This window comes from Varroa destructor, unplaced genomic scaffold, assembly GCF_002443255.2.
Source record: "Varroa destructor unplaced genomic scaffold, Vdes_3.0 BEIS01000004.1, whole genome shotgun sequence".
Taxonomy (NCBI): Eukaryota; Metazoa; Arthropoda; class Arachnida; order Mesostigmata; family Varroidae; genus Varroa; species Varroa destructor.
The window spans coordinates 28087320-28104901 of NW_019211457.1; the positions used below are offsets into that span (position 1 = coordinate 28087320).

The following is a 17582-nucleotide window of genomic DNA, read 5'->3' on the forward strand; positions in this document are numbered from 1 at the left end:
ACCTTGCAGTATTTTTGGGAAATAGTAACGCAGCTTGATTATAAGTTCCTACCGTGAATACTCGCTGTCAAACCTAATCACAGTGCTATCTAAATAAATTAAAAACAACGCAATCTGCTTTTTAGGATACATTTATTATTATAAGAAATTATTTATTTACACCTATATTAATCGATAGCACACACACCGTTCAATTTACCTAAGCGAACGACTACTCTTTAATGAGATGTCGCTTTCGGAGCTCGTCCTTCTGAGCAATCGCATCCAAGAAGAGGGTGAAATCGATGTTCGGTGTAACAAAGAAAGAGGGCTTAACAGCTTTTTTAACAATAGGCGGCAGGCGTTCCAACATTTCGTCGTAAGTAGACCAAATAATCTTGGAACCGAACTCCGTTTTAAGCTTCGGCATCCCAGAGATATAGTTCATTTTGATGTAAAACACCTGAAATTTGGTCAAAAAAATGTCAACAGAAAGACTTTATTAAAATATACAACAAATCAGGTTATCCACTCCTTGTCATGAGTAGTGTACCTCGACATAATTAGGATTTCGATAACAAGCTTCAGATAATTATATATAAAAAATTGCCGTTTAGTAAATGAATGTTTGAAATACTAAAAATAACTAAAATCTAGCTTGACACCCGTGCAATTCAACCAAGTTGACGATTGCCAGAAACAATTAATTTACTGCTCACCTTGGCACCCTCTTTTCTAGTTTTTTCTTGCACTGCCTTTGGATATTTATACTTGTAGAAAGCCACTGGAGCATTTCCCAGAGTTTTAATTGACATCGAATCGCCGAAGCATTCCAAAATTGCGCGCTCTGCCGTCTACAAATATCGTAATCAAAATTATTAGTCGCTTTGTCAACTACATTCGTTTTTAACTGTGAGTAAGTTTCCCCCACATAAATGGAAGTCTTCCTAGTTGGATGTTATGGAAGCTGGACGCTGAACTTCCATAACCATGCTAAGGCTCAAAATGTCCTTATAATTATAACTCTAGCAGATAGTTCTCTCTAGCACAATAGCATATAGCAGCAACTCTAGCACAATAAATTCACGTTCTATATTCATAACTTTGTGATTAGTTCATACGTCACATGATGGACATTCTCGGGTGTCCAATCAATAATCTGTAAGATTGTGATGAAAATTTGCTGACTTTCATTAGGTGTGAAATCACATGAATGTAAATGTTTCGTTTAACACAACCAATTAATAATGTATAATTGGATTTCGCAATGTATTAGACAGAATTTCAAAGGTCTGTTATTTTAGTTACTTCATCGTTCTGTATTCTATTCAATACAGGCTGAGATTGATTCTGTCAAATGAGGGAGCGGATCAACAAAACCTACCTGGACAAAAGCGACCCCACCTGTCTTAAAGTTTCGTTCTCCTTATTGTCAACTATCGGAAACAGCCAGTGTTCTTTATCTCCAATCTTTCGCAGTACCAACAGAGTAAGTGCTTTATCGGTGTGTCTAAAATACGTAAACAGAACAGAAAGAAAATATCAAATAACTTATTTATTTTATTTATCTCGGCTTTACTGAGTGGGATGTTAGCATCCCTGTCCGAAAATAATAACAAAAGACATATTCACCCAAATACAAGTTTTAGTATATACCTACAAGTATCTCAAGAAACGTATTTTCTATAACCATTTTTAGCTAGGAGCAGTTAGGAGAGACCAAAGTAAAGTTATCTTTGACACAACGTGGCTGCGAGGTTGAATGCTTTAAGGCCGGAATCTATACTGCATTTAAAGCTTAAAAAATTATCCACCGGCCGGTAAGAACACATTTACAAGAACTATTTACTACCTTTTTTAGATTTTTGCCGTATTAAAATTTATCGAGTATCATGACTTGGACCACTGAGGAATCGCTGTATCGACCGTAACCAATTTAACGTTCTGCAGTTGCACGGTCAAAAATGCTAAGTAATAACACTGATAGACATCACTCGTGGCACCTTTGACTACTTATTTAGACAGAGTTAAATTCTAACTATCACAGATATGTAATCAAATGAGACTCAAAACACATACTAACCTGTTAATGTCGTCCAATTTGTGGTCCGTTTGAGGTTTGCAATGGTACCGTTTTTTAAATGCTTCTAATTCAGCCTTCCATTCGTTGACAAGATCATCAGCTAATTTTATTCGAGTAGCAGCTGCCCCAGCCGACTTCGTGGCCTTCGCCAAAGCTTTCCTGCAATATGAAAGAATCATGTCAATCGTGTCCTAAGATCAAATCTGAGCTACTATACATAAAGAAGAGTGTGTTAACCACGATATAAATTCGTTTGATTCCCAACTATTCTGTAACTATGCTATTGCAAAAACACATTCGATAAAGTTAACGGTAAATTGTGCATTCTGTATAGAATCAAAAATACATGGCACAATTCACACTACTGCGAAATGCACATAATAGCTTGGTTAACCCTAACAGCCTTAACACAGTACTGAAGTATTTACTAAATACAACGTGTGAAACCATCTGATAATCAGAGCTGGTACCACACAATATTTAAATTACCTCTATCAAAGTCTTAAAAAGACAAAAAGTTTTAACGGTTCTTTAAAATATCATATCTGCTATTTATTGCTCTGTCTAAACATGCAATAGATATACTTCTCCTCCAAAGCCTTGAGTTCATGGTCGCTGAGGAGCGAATGCTCCGCCTCGAGTTCAGTGAGCATGTCGAGGTAGGCTTTCTGTAAAGGACTAAAAGGAACGACTAGCGTTGCAGGCCGCTCCAGAATTGCACCGGCCATTATCTGCCATGATGAGGCGCTTCTATCCAAACTATTGCGTATGTGAGCCGTCGATCTCAGAAGACACCCTGCAAGCAAATAACGAAAAGAACACAGAAGAACAATATCTTTACATGTGCACAGGCTGTTGAATAAGGGCAGAAGTTTACAAGGATTGTGCTTGTACTTGAAAACTGTCATGTACTTGTAAAGCTATAGGTTCCGCAAGCAATCGTTTGAGTAAAAAATGAATGCGTTTCATTAGACACGTGCATATCTAAAATGTACCCAAAGCCAAGTTATGATACAGTACTTTCAGTTACTAAATTTGTCTACTGACTAGATAACAGATGATGGCTAACCAACCATTCAAAGATGGCCTTTCAGATATAGACGATAAAAGTATTTAATAAAGTTTGTTCTAAACTTTGAGCAATTCAACGAGATTGCTCTTTGTTCCAAGTCTAGATAGAATCTACGAGTAGTAAAAAAAGCGGTATCAGCAGAATGAAATCGACTTGATAATTACTCTGGCTAGGCGTATTGATTGAAATATGCTATCCATGCACATGCGTAGATTAGACAAAGCGGCAAAGTGCTAATAGCAGCCACTAACACCGCTGCCGCTTATATGAGTATTGAGAAGTCTGCTTTTTCGAATTTGCTTTGACTGCTTTTTTAAGAGCGCAAAGAGTTCAAATGATAACATGCGTTTTAATACTTGAGCTTAGTATGAAATTTAACAATCAGAAGATGCTCTAGAGCATAAACGTCTTCAACAAGTTTGAGGTTCATGTGAGCAGGTTTTACCTCGTCAGAACATAGATTAGATTTTTAACTTTTTTTCAAAGGGTTGAGGCTGTAGATTTTTCTCCTTACAAGAATGCACTCAGAGCCCCAAGTTTTACTGACAGACTCAATCTGTATTTCGTATGCAATTTCTTAATGTTTTAGTTGATATTTTTGAGCTACATATACCCATTTAACGTTTGCTCGTTTATGAAAATCTAAGTTCAAGGATACTCAGCATATACCACATGTTTGAATACTCAGAACCGTAAATTGTGGTTATAAAATCAATTGCTGCTATAACATATCTTTTATTTTCAACGTGTGTTTTTGTCAATATTCATATTCATATTTAAACAATATTTATATTTTTGAACTCGTTTACTTTGTCTTCAAAAAAACTACATAGACGTTGATTGTGTTTGCAAAGGCCGAACGAAGGGTATCTTTACAGACACATTTGGAACTTTCATGCACCTACCTAACAATTGTTTTGAAGCTAACATGCTTCCGACTTCAAACACCGAACCGCTGTTCTGGTCCAGGGGATTTAATATCAAATGCTTGGCACCCACCACTCCCTGATTCCACAATCTTCTAGCAACAACACCGATAACAACTTTTTACGGGTACGATTTACGACCAGGATTCCTTAGTAGGGCAGACACTAACATACACGGACCCCGATAGCCGGCCAACATGGGTGCCACCATATTTGTTTATTTACAATACGAATCTTAAGATGAGCAAATCATTAATAGGGCGATTGCTTGAACCAAAAACGTTAACGCTTACATTGAGTTGACGCAACGTGTTTATTCCGTAAAATGGTAACCGACGCCCTACGTGCGCGACGTACTTAGTCTGTCTTCGTCACTCAATTAAAGCATATTTAGTGAAGAGTTTTGAATAACTAGCAGACGCTCGCCACAGCCCATGTTTACAACTCATTCGGCCCATTCGAAACGAATTGACAGTGTTGCCTCGCAACATTCGCAGTAGTAGTAGCAGCAGTAATTCAGGATTATTGTTTGTTGACTTTTTGTTGTGCCTGTGAGTGCGGCGAAGTTCTTACTAGTGCGCGTTATTCAATTCTTTGTCTATTATCTCCTACCATAAAAACCATGGCCTACAATCCCTACGGTAAGCGATATTAGCGCAAAATAGTAGTCTCAATAGAGCTGAGCATCTGTTAGCCTTTATTTTGTATAGTCGTCCACTTGATATAAGATGAATATCAGTTTGATTCCTTAGATAGTTAGGAACAACGCTTCTGCGCAACTTTAAGATATGTGTAGGGTTTTGAAAAATCTCGTTATCTATAGCCGGTGCTATCCAAATTAATTTATAGGTGGTGTTTGTGATTTACTATAAAATCTCTTCAGTGTTTTCACACAACTGTCACACAACGTGTCACATAATTGTGACACTATTGATACACGTGTATCAATAGTGTCAGACCGATTGAATATATATGATTTTCGTATACGATTTGACGTGCATTTTTAAGATGCCGTTTTTAGAATAGTGCAGCGAAATCAAAACGGTTCCTTTGTGACTGAAATTAGGTTAGGTTTTGAACTCAGCGGGGATAACGTCATTCAATGACAATAATGTGTAACTAAATTATTAAGCGACAACGTATTTGACGTAGAGTACAATTACATTCGCTGGTCGCCACCATTTGGTTTACTCTATTGTGGGTTGTTTTACGTGCCTTTGTTTGCGTCATGCGTATACATCATAATACCGAAGTCATCCCTTTCATCTCAACGGGTTAAGGTGCAGTAATCTGATCCGACCAGCCAGGTGACATTTACAGGCGTTATCATTAGATATCACTTTCGGGCAACAGAACACTCTGCACACTTAGTAAGTTTTTGACTGGTAATACAAAGCTTTGTCATATGATGCACCTATCTAAATACACAACATAGAAGAATCCATTATGTAGTGGAGTAACAGTAAGTCGAAAAATGTATGTTACGTAGACTGTTAGCAGTAGCAGTAGAGACAAAAGCAGTAGCATTCATTTTATATATTTAATGTTTAAGGTACAATGAAATTTTAGTAGTGTCTCTTGAAGAATGTATGTAACTTTATACAATAATTCCATTGTTACCTTAATTAATTAATTAACGATTAATAATTTAATAACCTAAAAAGTATAGCTCTGTGCAGCGTAGTCTATTCTGCAATTTTATAACACCTATTTATTTAATGGTTTATTTAATTTATCACAAGTAACTATAAGATATTTGAGAACGGCCATAACATAGTATTTCATTGAGAAGAATCCAATGCAGCAAAGACAAAAAAATATGCGAGCATCTCAAAAAAATTGGGATGTCATTATGGATTGCGTGCTTGCTGCTGAGGAACATGTCCCATGATGCGACTCACCGTTTGTCTATTTTCCTTTTGAGTCCATTATTCCAACTTCGTTTTGTATCTTCCACCCTGGAAACAGCGATAAGTTCGCAGCCTTAATGCAACGTAGATCTGCACTATAGTAGGTCGATGGTGACTTATAATATTCGAGAATCACAATTCCGAAATGGACAACTAGTTCTTAGCTTTTTACTTCTGTCGAACTGGAAGAAATAAGAGAATGAGCGCGTTTAATTGTATATATTTCTTAGTGGCAAAGAGAGCGTTAATTATTAACATAGATAATAAACATAACATAAATAGGTTGTTAACAATTATCGGAAAAGTACTAAAAAATAATTTAGTTATACAATACGTATTATCTTTTACATTATATAATTGTAAGTATATATAGTACTATAGGCCATGTTTCTCACTATCGGTTGTTGGCTAGTCTGCGTGTATTGTAGGATACCTAAAGTTTCCCATAAAAGACTATCTATAGCAATACACTCATGGAAATGCGCATCAGACACCCAGGCCATATCGTCCTCTAGATCTATATATATATACCCAGCCATACTGTTGCACAAATGCAAGTTGCGGCGACAAAAAGCGATTTCGATGTCAAAACACTGATTTATCCCCAACAGCGCCAAGTGGGTTCTCCTGTAGCTTATTCGCTATGAAATTCCGCTAATTTAGTAGATCAGTATATAAAATACTTCGTAGACCTATATTCATATTTAAAATTTCAATTAAAGTATGTTTAACAAGAAAAGCACATACAAACACGAAGCAAAAGTAATACATTAAATAAAATATAATGCAAAACGAAGTAACTCTGTGATAATGCAATGAGACTGGGATAAGTTCAACCAATTCTGTGAATCCAAGCAAGACAAAATATTCAATTAAACTCAAAATGAAATGAAGCTAAAGCTTCCTTTAGGGGTTTATTTTATTCTTTTAAATCATAGGGTTTATTTCGATCAATAGATCAGATACCTAGCCCTATTTTAATTTCTACGAAGTCTACTGCCAGGATAAGTATTAGCTTGAAAAAATATTTTTGTGTATATAACACTAAGAAATTAATTGACCAATCATGCTAACACATTTACTGTTTCTATCAAACTCTAGGTGCTCCATCAGTAAACCCTCAGGTTCAGCACATGTTTATGGCTGTCGACAAAGATCGTTCCGGTCAAATCACGGCGAAAGAGCTTCAAGTAGCTCTGATCAATTCAAATTGGAGTCCCTTTAATGAAGTACGTATTGTAAGTATTCGGCATTCATGTTTTCTACATACAGAAAAAATGCTGCCCCTCTGCGTGCTGAGCTGGCTTAACGAACGTAAGCATGAACAGTATCAGGCGGATCCTTTCCACTCACGTCAGGTGGTCACAGCAAAAGGGCAAAAAGGGTATACTCGCAGAAGTCTAGTACAAAAAATTCACTTTATTCTACTGTTTGATTAATGACAGTCACTACTGGGCTGTGACTGTTCACGCCTTAGCTTGCTACAACTCTTACAACTAGTTTGTCTAAAAAAAACTAAGGTGGAAGAATACTATTCTTTTAATAGTTGACGTCGACTGCTTGTTTTCGCTCGTCATTGTTTGTAATTGCTAGCTCCACGCACTCTGTCCAGCAGTTTGAAGTGACTTCACCTGTCGCTTGTAGGTATTCCAACGAGAGCTGCGTTATCCAACTAGAGCTACGTTGTCATCTCGTATTTATCCAAGCGAATAGACTAGATTGAAATAAGCTATTTAGACTATTGAGTGAACTACTGCATGAGGTGCATCGGTTATCGATATGGTTGATGCACACGAAACGCATAGCTGGTAAAAAATTTTGAACATTTGACAGCAAAAACACGCAACATTAGTCAAAGGCACATTACTTACCAAAAAAATACTTTTTTTTGGTAACAAATTTGGGAACAAATTTAAAAAAGTCGTAAATATAACACAACCAAATAATCCAAATGCGTAATTTTCGCAGTAGCATTTGTGCGAAATGGCGATGAGCCGTATCAATAAGGCATAAGACAATGGTCATTATCTTGATAGTGACTTCAAAAGTTTAATTATACCTATACTATGGCCCCTGCTATCGTACTCATGTATCAGAATTAATAAAAATTTAAAAAAAAATTAAAAAAGAAAACACGGGCGATGTTCGGAACTCTTATGACAAATAATGCTTGTTACCATTTGTTTTTTGCCACAGCAGTTTTTATTTACTTTTTTATCGGCCCTCAGGCTTATCGTAAACATAAGTGAGCGAGCACCTTCCGCAGTAATGACGGTTCTGGTGTGCAGCCATGAACACGCCGGCTCCACAGTCATTGCACTCGCGGCGTAGACGAGTAATCTTGCCGGTGTCATCCACCTGTAATGTATACATACAACAATATGAAAGAGCACAAAGTAAAGTAAAATATTCGCCAACAGTAGAAAATGAAAATAACTCGTTGAATGTCTATTAGACTAAAATTTATATTTACTATCACATACTTTGACAAACAAAGTATGTAGTGAACGTTCAAAACCGGGTCAGCAAGCAATCCCTACAGCCCAGCAGTTATCGCCACATTTAATCTACGCGCACATATTAACCCTAAGTCGCTGTTATTAGCACGACAGTAGGGCTGTTTATACGCGGAAGCTGCAGCCCTCTTAGTGACCCTTTTATTAGCTATAATGAAAACAGGATTTACTATTTCAGCTAACAGAAAACCTCATGCCATTAACTTTCGCTGCCACCTGGTAATTGCGAGGTAAGTTGTGACAACAACGGTTTCTTTGGCATTACTGACCTTGTAGAACTTAAGCACGGCCAGCTTCACCTTCTTCTTCTTATGCTTGTTCTTCTTGGGAGTGGTGTAGTTCTTCTTCTTGCGCTTCTTAGCACCACCGAGGAGACGAAGCGAGAGGTGCAGGCACGAGTCCTCGAAAATTCCCTTGTCGGCGAGAACAGCCGAATCATCTAGGAGGTGACCATTGAAGCTGAGAACTTGGTCTTCAACGGGGATACCAGACTTTGCCTAATAAATTTACATAACAGAAGTTAGCAAGATGTTTCATCACGAAAAATCTGTTTGGTTGCAATTGGTTTAGGAAGAAATGTAAATAACATAACCAAATTAATTATCATGACCAGTATCAGTCGAACAAAGCAACACTCACCTGCAGGGCAGCCTTGATATCCGACACCAGGGCCGAGCTCTCGATGTTAAAGAGCTCGGTATTTTCGAGAGTCTTCACGTATATCTGCATCTTATCGAGCTCACCCAGACTGTAAATCGTACCAACAAAAATTAGTCGTTGATATTATATATCATAGAACCGTTTATTCTGCACGTTCAACTACGCCAACATGTAAACCACCTCAAAACAGTACTGCTGACCAGTCTCAACATACTTAGAAAGAAAACACATTTTTATAAAAGATCGCAACTTCTCCGCCACCTGCCGAATATCATTTATTGTAACCTCTATAGTTAGCTGACAAGAAATGTTATATACAAATGAGAACTCGAGAAGAAGCAATTTTGCCCGAACAAGCTCGAGCCAGCTGATTTAACAAATTGGCGGCACAGTTCAGTCACTTCTAATAATTTCCGTCCGTACTGGGTTACACAAGAAGTATGGCGTTAATGCAACCGTCATTCTCGGGATTGTTTGTAACCTGGGCGTATTTACCCCAAACAACTTTTCCCCCAGAGGTGACTAAACCCAACTCTGACACATTCACTTCTATCACTGTTCCCTTTGTAATCACTCCCAGCTGTGTATACAGCGGACTTGAGGGATTTTTCTTGACGCCAATAATAGGCAGATAGAAAGTGGCTTTCAGTTCGGGGTGCGTGACATGCGCCTTCTTAAATCGAAGACCCATTGGGCGGATGAAACGCTCGAACTTTGGTGGTTTACGGGTGAAGCCTTCTCCAACATAGCATATTTTAGTCACCATACGTTTCCATGCCTTCTTCGCCCGTTTGCCGGTCTTAATAACACGAAATGTCTCCGCATCGGCGACTGTAGCCACCTTCGGGATGGGCACATCCCATTTGCCGGCTTTCTCTTTGCGTTTCTGCTTGATCATATTTGAAAGAACTTTAGCGCGACTCTGTCCCTCTCGGTCTAGGAGATAGACCGGCACGGCACCTTCGTTCGCGGCATCCTCTTTGGTTTTCTGCTTGGTTTTCTTTTCCTCGTGCATTTTAATCGTTTTTTTCATCTGCACCTTTTCAGCATATCGCTGTTTGGCAAAAATCTTCGCTTTGATACCACGCAGTTTTTGGGCCTTAGCAGCTCGCTCGTGAACCTGACGTGCCTCTTTCTTACGTTTGCGTTCATGGTAGTCCAACCGGTAGCCATGGCGCTTACGATGGAGTTCGATGTGCTCGTTCTGCGGCATCTTGGTTGTAGTTGGCTGCTTACGAGAAGATGATTGAGTAGTATTTATCCGCTGCAGCTACCCGCGAAGAATGGCAAGCAAAACGAATTCCGCTGAAACACAGTTTCCCACGGACCGGCTCCAAATGTGTCTCTGCAAGTGCCGAACGATTCGGACCAGGTATCAACACAGTTAATGCACAGGTCGACACCGAAACAACCAACGGACGACACTTGGAGCCTTTTTTGTCTAGATTTTACGGAAATTATCCGTTCAGCTCATCCCTTCCCACCCGACTTGTCAACGCTAATCAGCAACGTTGATTGTCTCTCAATAAGTAACATCAGCTGCGCATAGCACAGCAGTTCGCTGATACGATCACAGCAGATCCCACGTGCAAGCACGTCCGGTACAAAGTACCAGACAAATAGCGTGTTCACCAGCAATTACTCGCGATTCGATGTCACTTCACGAGACGTGCAGTGTTTCAGTTAACGAGCTAATACAATTTGCACCAGCATATACTATATTATGAAGAAATATTAGTTAAAGTTGACAGTCAAAAGTAGACAAAAACACGTTATGAATTGTACAGAAAGCAACGAAGGGTACCAAGTGCCGCCGATTTAGGCCTAAAGTGAATTCAACATGCGGTAGGACATACGAAAAATTGAAAAAAAAAACCGACACCAAGTAACGAGCAATAAGTGTTCTGCGGTAGGCTAGGAATAATACTGAACTTCGGAGGCATCATTTGCACAGTAATTTCACTCGAGTGAGCACGAAAAATTAGATAAATTCGCTAAAAGTAGCTACATACACAGCGTCCAGAGTGTACACCACGCATGAAAAGACTGCAAGCCTTATTCACCATTGGGGCGTCTGCTAATGGCGCTACAATCGTGGAAATGATGTGAGGGCCGGGCGCTCCGCCGTGCGGCGGAGAGCTCATTTTCGAACTGTGCTGGCATCAATGGATGTATTCTTCGAATTCCTGCGCTTTTTCTAATTGAAGAACAATCGTGTAATTTATAACGTGATTAATCAACTAATTAAAAAATAAAATGTCTAAATTGTTTCCTTGATCATTTGCAATCACTCTGTTTGGCTCAAGTGGGAAGTATCCCTTAAATACTCCTAATAATAAAATCATCGTAAAAACGTGTAAATACCTGTATAGAGAGTATGTATAGCCTGTGTAGAGAGAGTATGTATTTTTTCAATTATCTTGACTGTTCTTCATTGCATTACATCTTGCCTAATCATTTGTGTAACTTCATAATACTAGAGAGTTCATGATGTTTGCGATCATTTGTGATTTATTGTACTTGTGTATTCGTCAGCAATTCCTTAGCGATTATCACAAAATGTATTATAGTTGTTGTGCGAACTAAATTTATATTATATTACTATTAAACGAAATATAAATTTGCACGGTGAAATGTAGCATTTCTTTGTTTATAGCATATATTGAATTAATTCTAGTTGATTAAATAATTATAGACGAAAAGTACTGTATTTTAGAAATATTAGCCGATAAGATCACAATGAATAAAATGCATTACTACATGAGGGATTACTCAAATACATATTCTTAATAGTGTTGTAAAATCTAGTTTAATACAAACGCAATGCTATAACCATGTGAGTGAATTGTAATAGCTCAATAAAGTCAATGCACAGGATCAATAAATAACTGTTCCTGATTATAAATTATTTACTTTCTTCGGTTTATCGTTACCGTGTACCTGTAGGAGACTTGCCGTTTGATGATCTCAATGTTCGACCGGGATGGTACGGGCACAATCAATCTTCACGAGTTCCAGCAGCTATATGACTATATTGAGCAGTGGAAACGCTGTTTCCAGGGCTTCGATCAGGACAAATCTGGCAATATTTCTTCCGATGAGCTGCATCAAGCGCTCACTACGTTCGGATATCGGTCTGTACTTGGTTAATCTTCGATATAATTGTAAAACACTTTTATTACAAAAGATGGTGTTGCTTCTCTGGCAAAACCTGCTTAATTATTGGATACTGGGGCTTACAGAATATCCGAACATTTGTTAGACAGTACTCAATATAGCAATAACCTATATAGAGAACTGGATGTTCGAACGTATTATGCCACATATGCATAAGGCTAAATAAAATGAAATACGTATCTCTGCTGCGTGTCCTTCCAGGCTAAGCCCGCACTTTTCGGAGCTTCTCGTGCGCAAGTTCGACCGTTTCGGCCGTCGTTCAATGGAGTTCGATTCCTTTATACAGGCGTGTGTCATGCTGAAATGCCTCACAGACGCGTTCCGCATGAAGGACACCGCTCAAAACGGCACGATCACCGTCCAATATCAGGACTTCCTCGAGATGGTATTCAACAACGCTATCTACTGAGCAGTACTACGGCACAGCAAGCTAAACCTTCTCGTGTATTACCTCTAGTTGATGGGATCAACAATAATACGACTGCCGATAACCCAATACCAATTCATAATTTGTTAGACGATAGTGCCTTCGCGTAAACGATAGGCACATTCCATCCAAGTAAACTAAGAGAGATAAAAAATTCTATAAAAGATACTAGATCCGCGTATATACTGTCAACGCGACTATGTACAGCAATATTTAGGGCTATCTCGACAGAAGCTATAACTGTTCTTGACTTTGATCACCTAGAACCCCACCTATTACCCCAAAAATACTAAGATAACATTCGTAAAACTGTTGAATAACAGAAGAAATGGTCAAACAACACGAAATTTTCCATTGAGGTTGACAAGGATATGTAGCAAAAAATACTTATACATACATTTAACTATGTACTCAACATCACATAAGTGTGCTAGCCATGTTATCCTAGCACACACAGTGATTCGAGAGGAATGATTGAGTTCAGCGCATAAGTTTTTAAGAAGTTTAGCCGGCTGAACTATGACTTTTAAGTAATGACTGTCTAATATGTAGATTGTGATCATTATTACATTGCAAAATCGACGAGGTTACCTTGATACGTGAAGGCGTGCGCCGTTCAGCAGATGAACATTGTTGAAAGCGAATTTGAAGCAATTGCACCAAGCATTCACTAACACCACATAAAAATGTTTTTTTTTGCTGTACTACGCCGGTAGCAAAGGCTACGTGCGACCAGTACGTACTAACAACAAGAACGAATCGAAAACATGGGGACACACTTATACTTCTCCTTTATACGTAACCTTCGCCCAGCGTGTATTTTGCGGCTAATTGCGGCTCCGCATCCATAAATAAACATGTTTTTTCAAATAAAGCCATTCATGTTTTCTATATAGCATGTCATCAGACACTCTCGACCCCTCCCCTGTCGCCTTCACCCCTTTGAGGTTGCTTATAGCAGAATATAACGAATGAAAAACGTCAGAATTTCTAATTATTCCTTATTGCTATATTTTCATATAACCCTAGTTGGCCACCTATAGTCGTGCTACCCTGATAAACTTAAAAGGTGACGTTTACTTTCTTATAGATAGTTTCATTTATATTGTTAGTGTGAACGTACAAATGGTAATACGATTAGAAAACGTTCTGCTTTTGTTCAACCTATGGTTTATTTATTATCGATTAAGTTTATAAAAATGTATGCTACAATGTGAAGTAAGTTCTATTAGTCTTACATATTTCTTTATTATATTGTCGTTTGCAGTCATCTCTGGCCAGAATCAAATGAAACTCTGTTCTTTAAAATGTAAAACTTTTGGAATGTAAAACCGTCACATAGGCTACCTCTAACTTTCCAATATTATTGTACTGATACATCATTTGTATAATTATGCAACTATGTAAGGAAAGTATGCGTAACTTCACGATAAAGGTCGGTAGACTACGAATAGGATTAAGGCCTTCAGAAACGCTTACACGTTTTTTATCCTATTTAATTCTCAGCTGGTATCGGCGGTGCCCGGCTTATTTAGAAAATGGATACTCACTGTTAAACTTCTGTAACACTAGAATCTTGGCAGTCATCTTTAACAAATCCATTCTGCTTATTGTAACTTTTCGTCAAAATGGTCAATTTGAGCACTAAAAATGGCCTTGATAAGGGTGCGGCATTAGGGTGGGCAGTCATTATATTATAGAATCGGGTTCAAAATTTGTGATTGCTAAATATCAAATACCTTATAAAGGTGGTAATGCTAACATAAATAAAAAGAAACTCGGTACGCGTTAAAAAATTCTTTCCTTGAGGTATAACTCATAATGAATTAACTGAGTACTACAAAGGAGCGCTCTATTTAGAACGCTAGAAAAAGCCCCGCAATAACAAGAAATATTTTAGGATAGAGTGCAAGTCTCATAATGACAAGTAAAATGTTACTTTACTGTTAGAATAGAAAAAAATAGCTGCAGCTCCTGTTGTATTTGCTCGTCTGTTTCGTTTGAGGCTACCCTTACGTACTTCTTGGATCTCCGTAGCAATAAAAGATTAATAAGAACTGTAAATTAGTAGGGTAACGGTAACGCCGCATTATCATCTCATAGGAAAAAGCCAACACAAAATATGTAGATATATCTCACTTGACCCAAATAGTCGTATATACAGAAACAAGTTGTATTTTTTGCGATTTCGTAGATATACAGCTTCTTCAAGGTGCAATTATCCCAACGACGTTCGGGAATACTGTGGTTCTCGTTAATAGCTGTAATATTTTTCGAACTGTTTCGTTTGTTTCGATTAATAGAATGCTGTTAAGTAATAATTAGTTATGCTGACCAGTTCCGTGAGGAAAAAAATGAACACCGTCATATCAAACTACTTTGGAGGCTCATTGCAAAATGCTTCATATACATTGGCCAGAAAATTAATTGATGAGTCACTTTTAAGTCTGTCTCTGACGAATACCTCTCCACGATTCTCTGTTTGTGTTTTAAGTGCTGGTAACACCTTCACCATGGGACACTGCTCGAGGCCGAGAAACACGAAGCTCCTCCTAACCAGCTCCTGTAAATCGCGGAAGCCGTGATCGACAAGGCTTTCCAACAAAGCCAGGCAATCGAAACACTGCAAAATATCTTTAGTCTCAGCAAGCATCTGGTTCAGAACCTCAAAGTCTGGGAAGTCGGGATTTGTGCACGTCAGTTTCCAGCTCTCATGAATAAGATAGGTTGGCGCATCCTCAATAACTTTCACGTTCTGTCGGACGAAATTGTAGGCGAGCAGAAAATCGTCCGGTGTAACAGTCTGCTTAAGTTCAATATGTTCAAAAGCTTTCACTACGACGGTCTTGACTTCACGAACAAGATCAAGTACACCTTGATTAAGAAAGTGCTGTGTCATTTCAAGGTACTTTTTATGTACCTCAATTTTGTTCATCTTCGACGGACGGGAGTTAGTGCAAACCTGACCACCGATGATTCCAAGTTGGATCCTGAGAGCGCAGATAAGCAGGCTTTCTGCATAGACCGATACAACTCCATAGGTAATTAGCCGAATTTTAATCTCCTCCCATAATTCGATTCGGTTCTCAGGCTTGCTACGGACCTTTAAGGAGCAAATAAGCCGACAATCGGTGAATCACGCATATCAGTAAACGGGAAGGCATAAAATAGTGGACAGTCCAAATACACTATGATTAAGTAGCGAGGGTCCTATAGATGTTCGCTTGAGCTGTAAAATAAAAATAGATGTTTACTTGAAGATAAACCATTTTCTTTTGTCTAAACGGCTATAGTCTTTCGAAGCACCTACGAACACTTGTCCCAAAAGTTTATTTTTATGTATGTTAGTCTATGAAAAAGCTCGAGTATCTAAAATTTGAAACGTGACATAGCTAACCTTTTCAAGAAGCTCTTCAATGTTTAAAGCCTGGTCGAGCGTCTTACGTAGTCGATGCACGCAGCTAAATACTGTGGAATCGGTGGTCGACTGAATCAATTCGAAGTGCTGTTCTCGTCTCGACTGCTCTAACATTTTTTGCATTTGGGCCGCTTGCCATTGCTCAAGACGATAACGGAGATACCTGCAAAAAGACCGTGGCACGTTGGTAAAAATATGCTCACCGAGATCTGAGAAGTATGAATTCAGTGCTTACATCACAATTCTGTGTTATCGCAAAATGCAATGCATACGCTAAAACAGCCATCCAGTATTGCGCCAATTAAGATATTTGTTTGATCAATAGCAATATCATGAAAAGCGCCTTGTCTGTAATAATAATAATAATAATAAAATAACATGACACGTAGAGCATCGATATTGAGTTCTTTGCTAAGTATTCCGTTGTAAATACATTTATGTAGAAGAAACCAATCAAAAACGAACAAATGTGTAAGTATCGACTCTACAGTTTATGTTGCTTTATATAGAAATGGTCGATTGACGTAACGCGTAAAGCCCTCTCTTGAGATTGATTGGTAGCAATGCGATTAAGAATATTTGTGCTAAAATACTCCCATATTTAATCGGTATTTCAATAAAACAACTAAATAATACTATGTTCCCATGCAATTTGTTAAGATTTAATATTGTGACAATCGCAACAACTACTAAATACTTATGCATTCTTGTCTGAACCGGATATGAAAGCGATGCACCAAAGGCACAACTCATTTATCTATTATCGACTTCTCAAATATTTGCATCATAATAAACTTTATTAAAACAAGTTAACATCTTCGTTCGATTTCCATTATTTGGGTTCAATTTCATCGAAATATTTCACCTATTTCGTTGTCGTCGAGTTCCATCTAATAATAGTTATTCAACACACTTCCCACCGTCGGAAGCCTAAAGACGGCGAAAACATCCTTATTGAGTTATCCGTATCCAAAAATCGGAGGTCTTTTTCATCACATGCTAATCTCCTATATATGGTGCTAAATACAAACCTGTGCGTCACGTATATCCCACCGGCGACAACTCCGCCAATGAGAAACTTTCTCCGATGTCTTCTCAAAAAGTCTCCAGCTTTCGAAAACATAACAAACCTCAAGAACGAAACTAAACCGTTGTGGATCTTCGGCTGACGATGAAATCTGCTTAACGCTACTGCCACCGAGTGCCAAGTAACTGCAAACGGTAAGAGGACTAATGGGCAAAAACAGCTTTGTTCCGTGTAAATAAGACACCGTCAAACGTGCTAGTTTCCGCCCCTTTGGAGCGTACGGGATGTCCTCCATAGAACGTTGCATCATAAGTGAAGTGGTTCATGCTCGTGGGATGTGAAATAAATGAATGCATTTGTACCACCACTACACAATAAAAACATATA

General features: G+C 38.3%; 5 protein-coding genes across 9 annotated transcripts; 1 reads left to right on the top strand and 4 right to left on the bottom strand.

Moving 5' to 3' along the window:
- Positions 1-115: 115 nt before the first annotated feature.
- mRpL46 (mitochondrial ribosomal protein L46) lies at positions 116-6122 on the bottom strand. 4 transcript variants are annotated; one of them, XM_086988460.1, is made up of 6 exons: positions 5962-6122; positions 2648-2858; positions 2063-2221; positions 1384-1489; positions 699-833; positions 116-442 (listed from the first exon to the last, which is right to left on the bottom strand). In XM_086988460.1, exons 2-6 carry the CDS (start codon positions 2788-2790, stop codon positions 212-214), a joined length of 774 nt encoding a protein of 257 aa, XP_086844586.1. In that variant the 5' UTR covers positions 2791-2858; positions 5962-6122; the 3' UTR covers positions 116-211. The 4 variants fall into 4 exon arrangements, with proteins under 4 accessions (XP_086844586.1, XP_086844585.1, XP_086844584.1 ...); XM_086988459.1 differs by lacking the exon at positions 5962-6122 and adding an exon at positions 4354-4493; XM_086988458.1 differs by lacking the exon at positions 5962-6122 and adding an exon at positions 4134-4305.
- On the top strand, positions 4533-13624 carry LOC111248643 (programmed cell death protein 6-like). 2 transcript variants are annotated; one of them, XM_022801323.2, is made up of 4 exons: positions 4533-4701; positions 7072-7208; positions 12093-12280; positions 12525-13624. In XM_022801323.2, the coding sequence occupies exons 1-4, from the start codon at positions 4683-4685 to the stop codon at positions 12730-12732; spliced, it is 552 nt and encodes a 183-aa protein (XP_022657058.1). In that variant the 5' UTR covers positions 4533-4682; the 3' UTR covers positions 12733-13624. The 2 variants fall into 2 exon arrangements, with proteins under 2 accessions (XP_022657058.1, XP_022657059.1); XM_022801324.2 differs by having other exon boundaries at positions 7072-7199.
- RpS27A (ribosomal protein S27A) lies at positions 8115-11202 on the bottom strand. The gene is made up of 4 exons (XM_022801321.2): positions 11159-11202; positions 9126-9234; positions 8756-8983; positions 8115-8328 (listed from the first exon to the last, which is right to left on the bottom strand). Exons 2-4 carry the CDS (start codon positions 9213-9215, stop codon positions 8185-8187), a joined length of 462 nt encoding a protein of 153 aa, XP_022657056.1. The 5' UTR covers positions 9216-9234; positions 11159-11202; the 3' UTR covers positions 8115-8184.
- Positions 9377-11270, bottom strand: Ip259 (NSA2 ribosome biogenesis factor-like IP259). Its single transcript, XM_022801319.2, has 2 exons — positions 11159-11270; positions 9377-10491 (listed from the first exon to the last, which is right to left on the bottom strand). The coding sequence occupies exon 2, from the start codon at positions 10357-10359 to the stop codon at positions 9574-9576; it is 786 nt and encodes a 261-aa protein (XP_022657054.1). The 5' UTR covers positions 10360-10491; positions 11159-11270; the 3' UTR covers positions 9377-9573.
- A 273-nt stretch (positions 13625-13897) lies between the features above and the next one.
- Positions 13898-17447, bottom strand: Pex3 (peroxisomal biogenesis factor 3). Its single transcript, XM_022801317.2, has 3 exons — positions 17200-17447; positions 16148-16331; positions 13898-15853 (listed from the first exon to the last, which is right to left on the bottom strand). Exons 1-3 carry the CDS (start codon positions 17289-17291, stop codon positions 15125-15127), a joined length of 1005 nt encoding a protein of 334 aa, XP_022657052.1. The 5' UTR covers positions 17292-17447; the 3' UTR covers positions 13898-15124.
- Positions 17448-17582: the final 135 nt, after the last annotated feature.

What these genes read in the sequence shown, in the direction of transcription:
- LOC111248643 (XM_022801323.2), top strand. An exon ending in CCTTTAATGAAGTACGTATT is followed by an intron (nt 7,209 to 12,092) that starts GTAAGTATTCGG and finishes GTGTACCTGTAG; the next exon opens with GAGACTTGCCGTTTGATGAT. An exon ending in CTCACTACGTTCGGATATCG is followed by an intron (nt 12,281 to 12,524) that starts GTCTGTACTTGG and finishes GTGTCCTTCCAG; the next exon opens with GCTAAGCCCGCACTTTTCGG.
- Pex3 (XM_022801317.2), bottom strand. Translation starts at nt 17,291, where the DNA reads ATGTTTTCGAAAGCTGGAGACTTTTTGAGAAGACATCGGAGAAAGTTT. An exon ending in GGGATATACGTGACGCACAG is followed by an intron (nt 16,332 to 17,199) that starts GTTTGTATTTAG and finishes GTCTTTTTGCAG; the next exon opens with GTATCTCCGTTATCGTCTTG. An exon ending in TTGAAGAGCTTCTTGAAAAG is followed by an intron (nt 15,854 to 16,147) that starts GTTAGCTATGTC and finishes TGCTCCTTAAAG; the next exon opens with GTCCGTAGCAAGCCTGAGAA.
- mRpL46 (XM_022801325.2), bottom strand. Translation starts at nt 4,064, where the DNA reads ATGTTAGCTTCAAAACAATTGTTAG. An exon ending in CTCAAGGCTTTGGAGGAGAA is followed by an intron (nt 2,222 to 2,647) that starts GTATATCTATTG and finishes TTCATATTGCAG; the next exon opens with GAAAGCTTTGGCGAAGGCCA. An exon ending in AGAACGAAACTTTAAGACAG is followed by an intron (nt 834 to 1,383) that starts GTGGGGTCGCTT and finishes CGATATTTGTAG; the next exon opens with ACGGCAGAGCGCGCAATTTT.
- RpS27A (XM_022801321.2), bottom strand. Translation starts at nt 9,215, where the DNA reads ATGCAGATATACGTGAAGACTCTCGAAAATACCGAGCTCTTTAACATC. An exon ending in ATATCAAGGCTGCCCTGCAG is followed by an intron (nt 8,984 to 9,125) that starts GTGAGTGTTGCT and finishes TAAATTTATTAG; the next exon opens with GCAAAGTCTGGTATCCCCGT. An exon ending in CCGTGCTTAAGTTCTACAAG is followed by an intron (nt 8,329 to 8,755) that starts GTCAGTAATGCC and finishes TATACATTACAG; the next exon opens with GTGGATGACACCGGCAAGAT.
- Ip259 (XM_022801319.2), bottom strand. Translation starts at nt 10,359, where the DNA reads ATGCCGCAGAACGAGCACATCGAACTCCATCGTAAGCGCCATGGCTAC.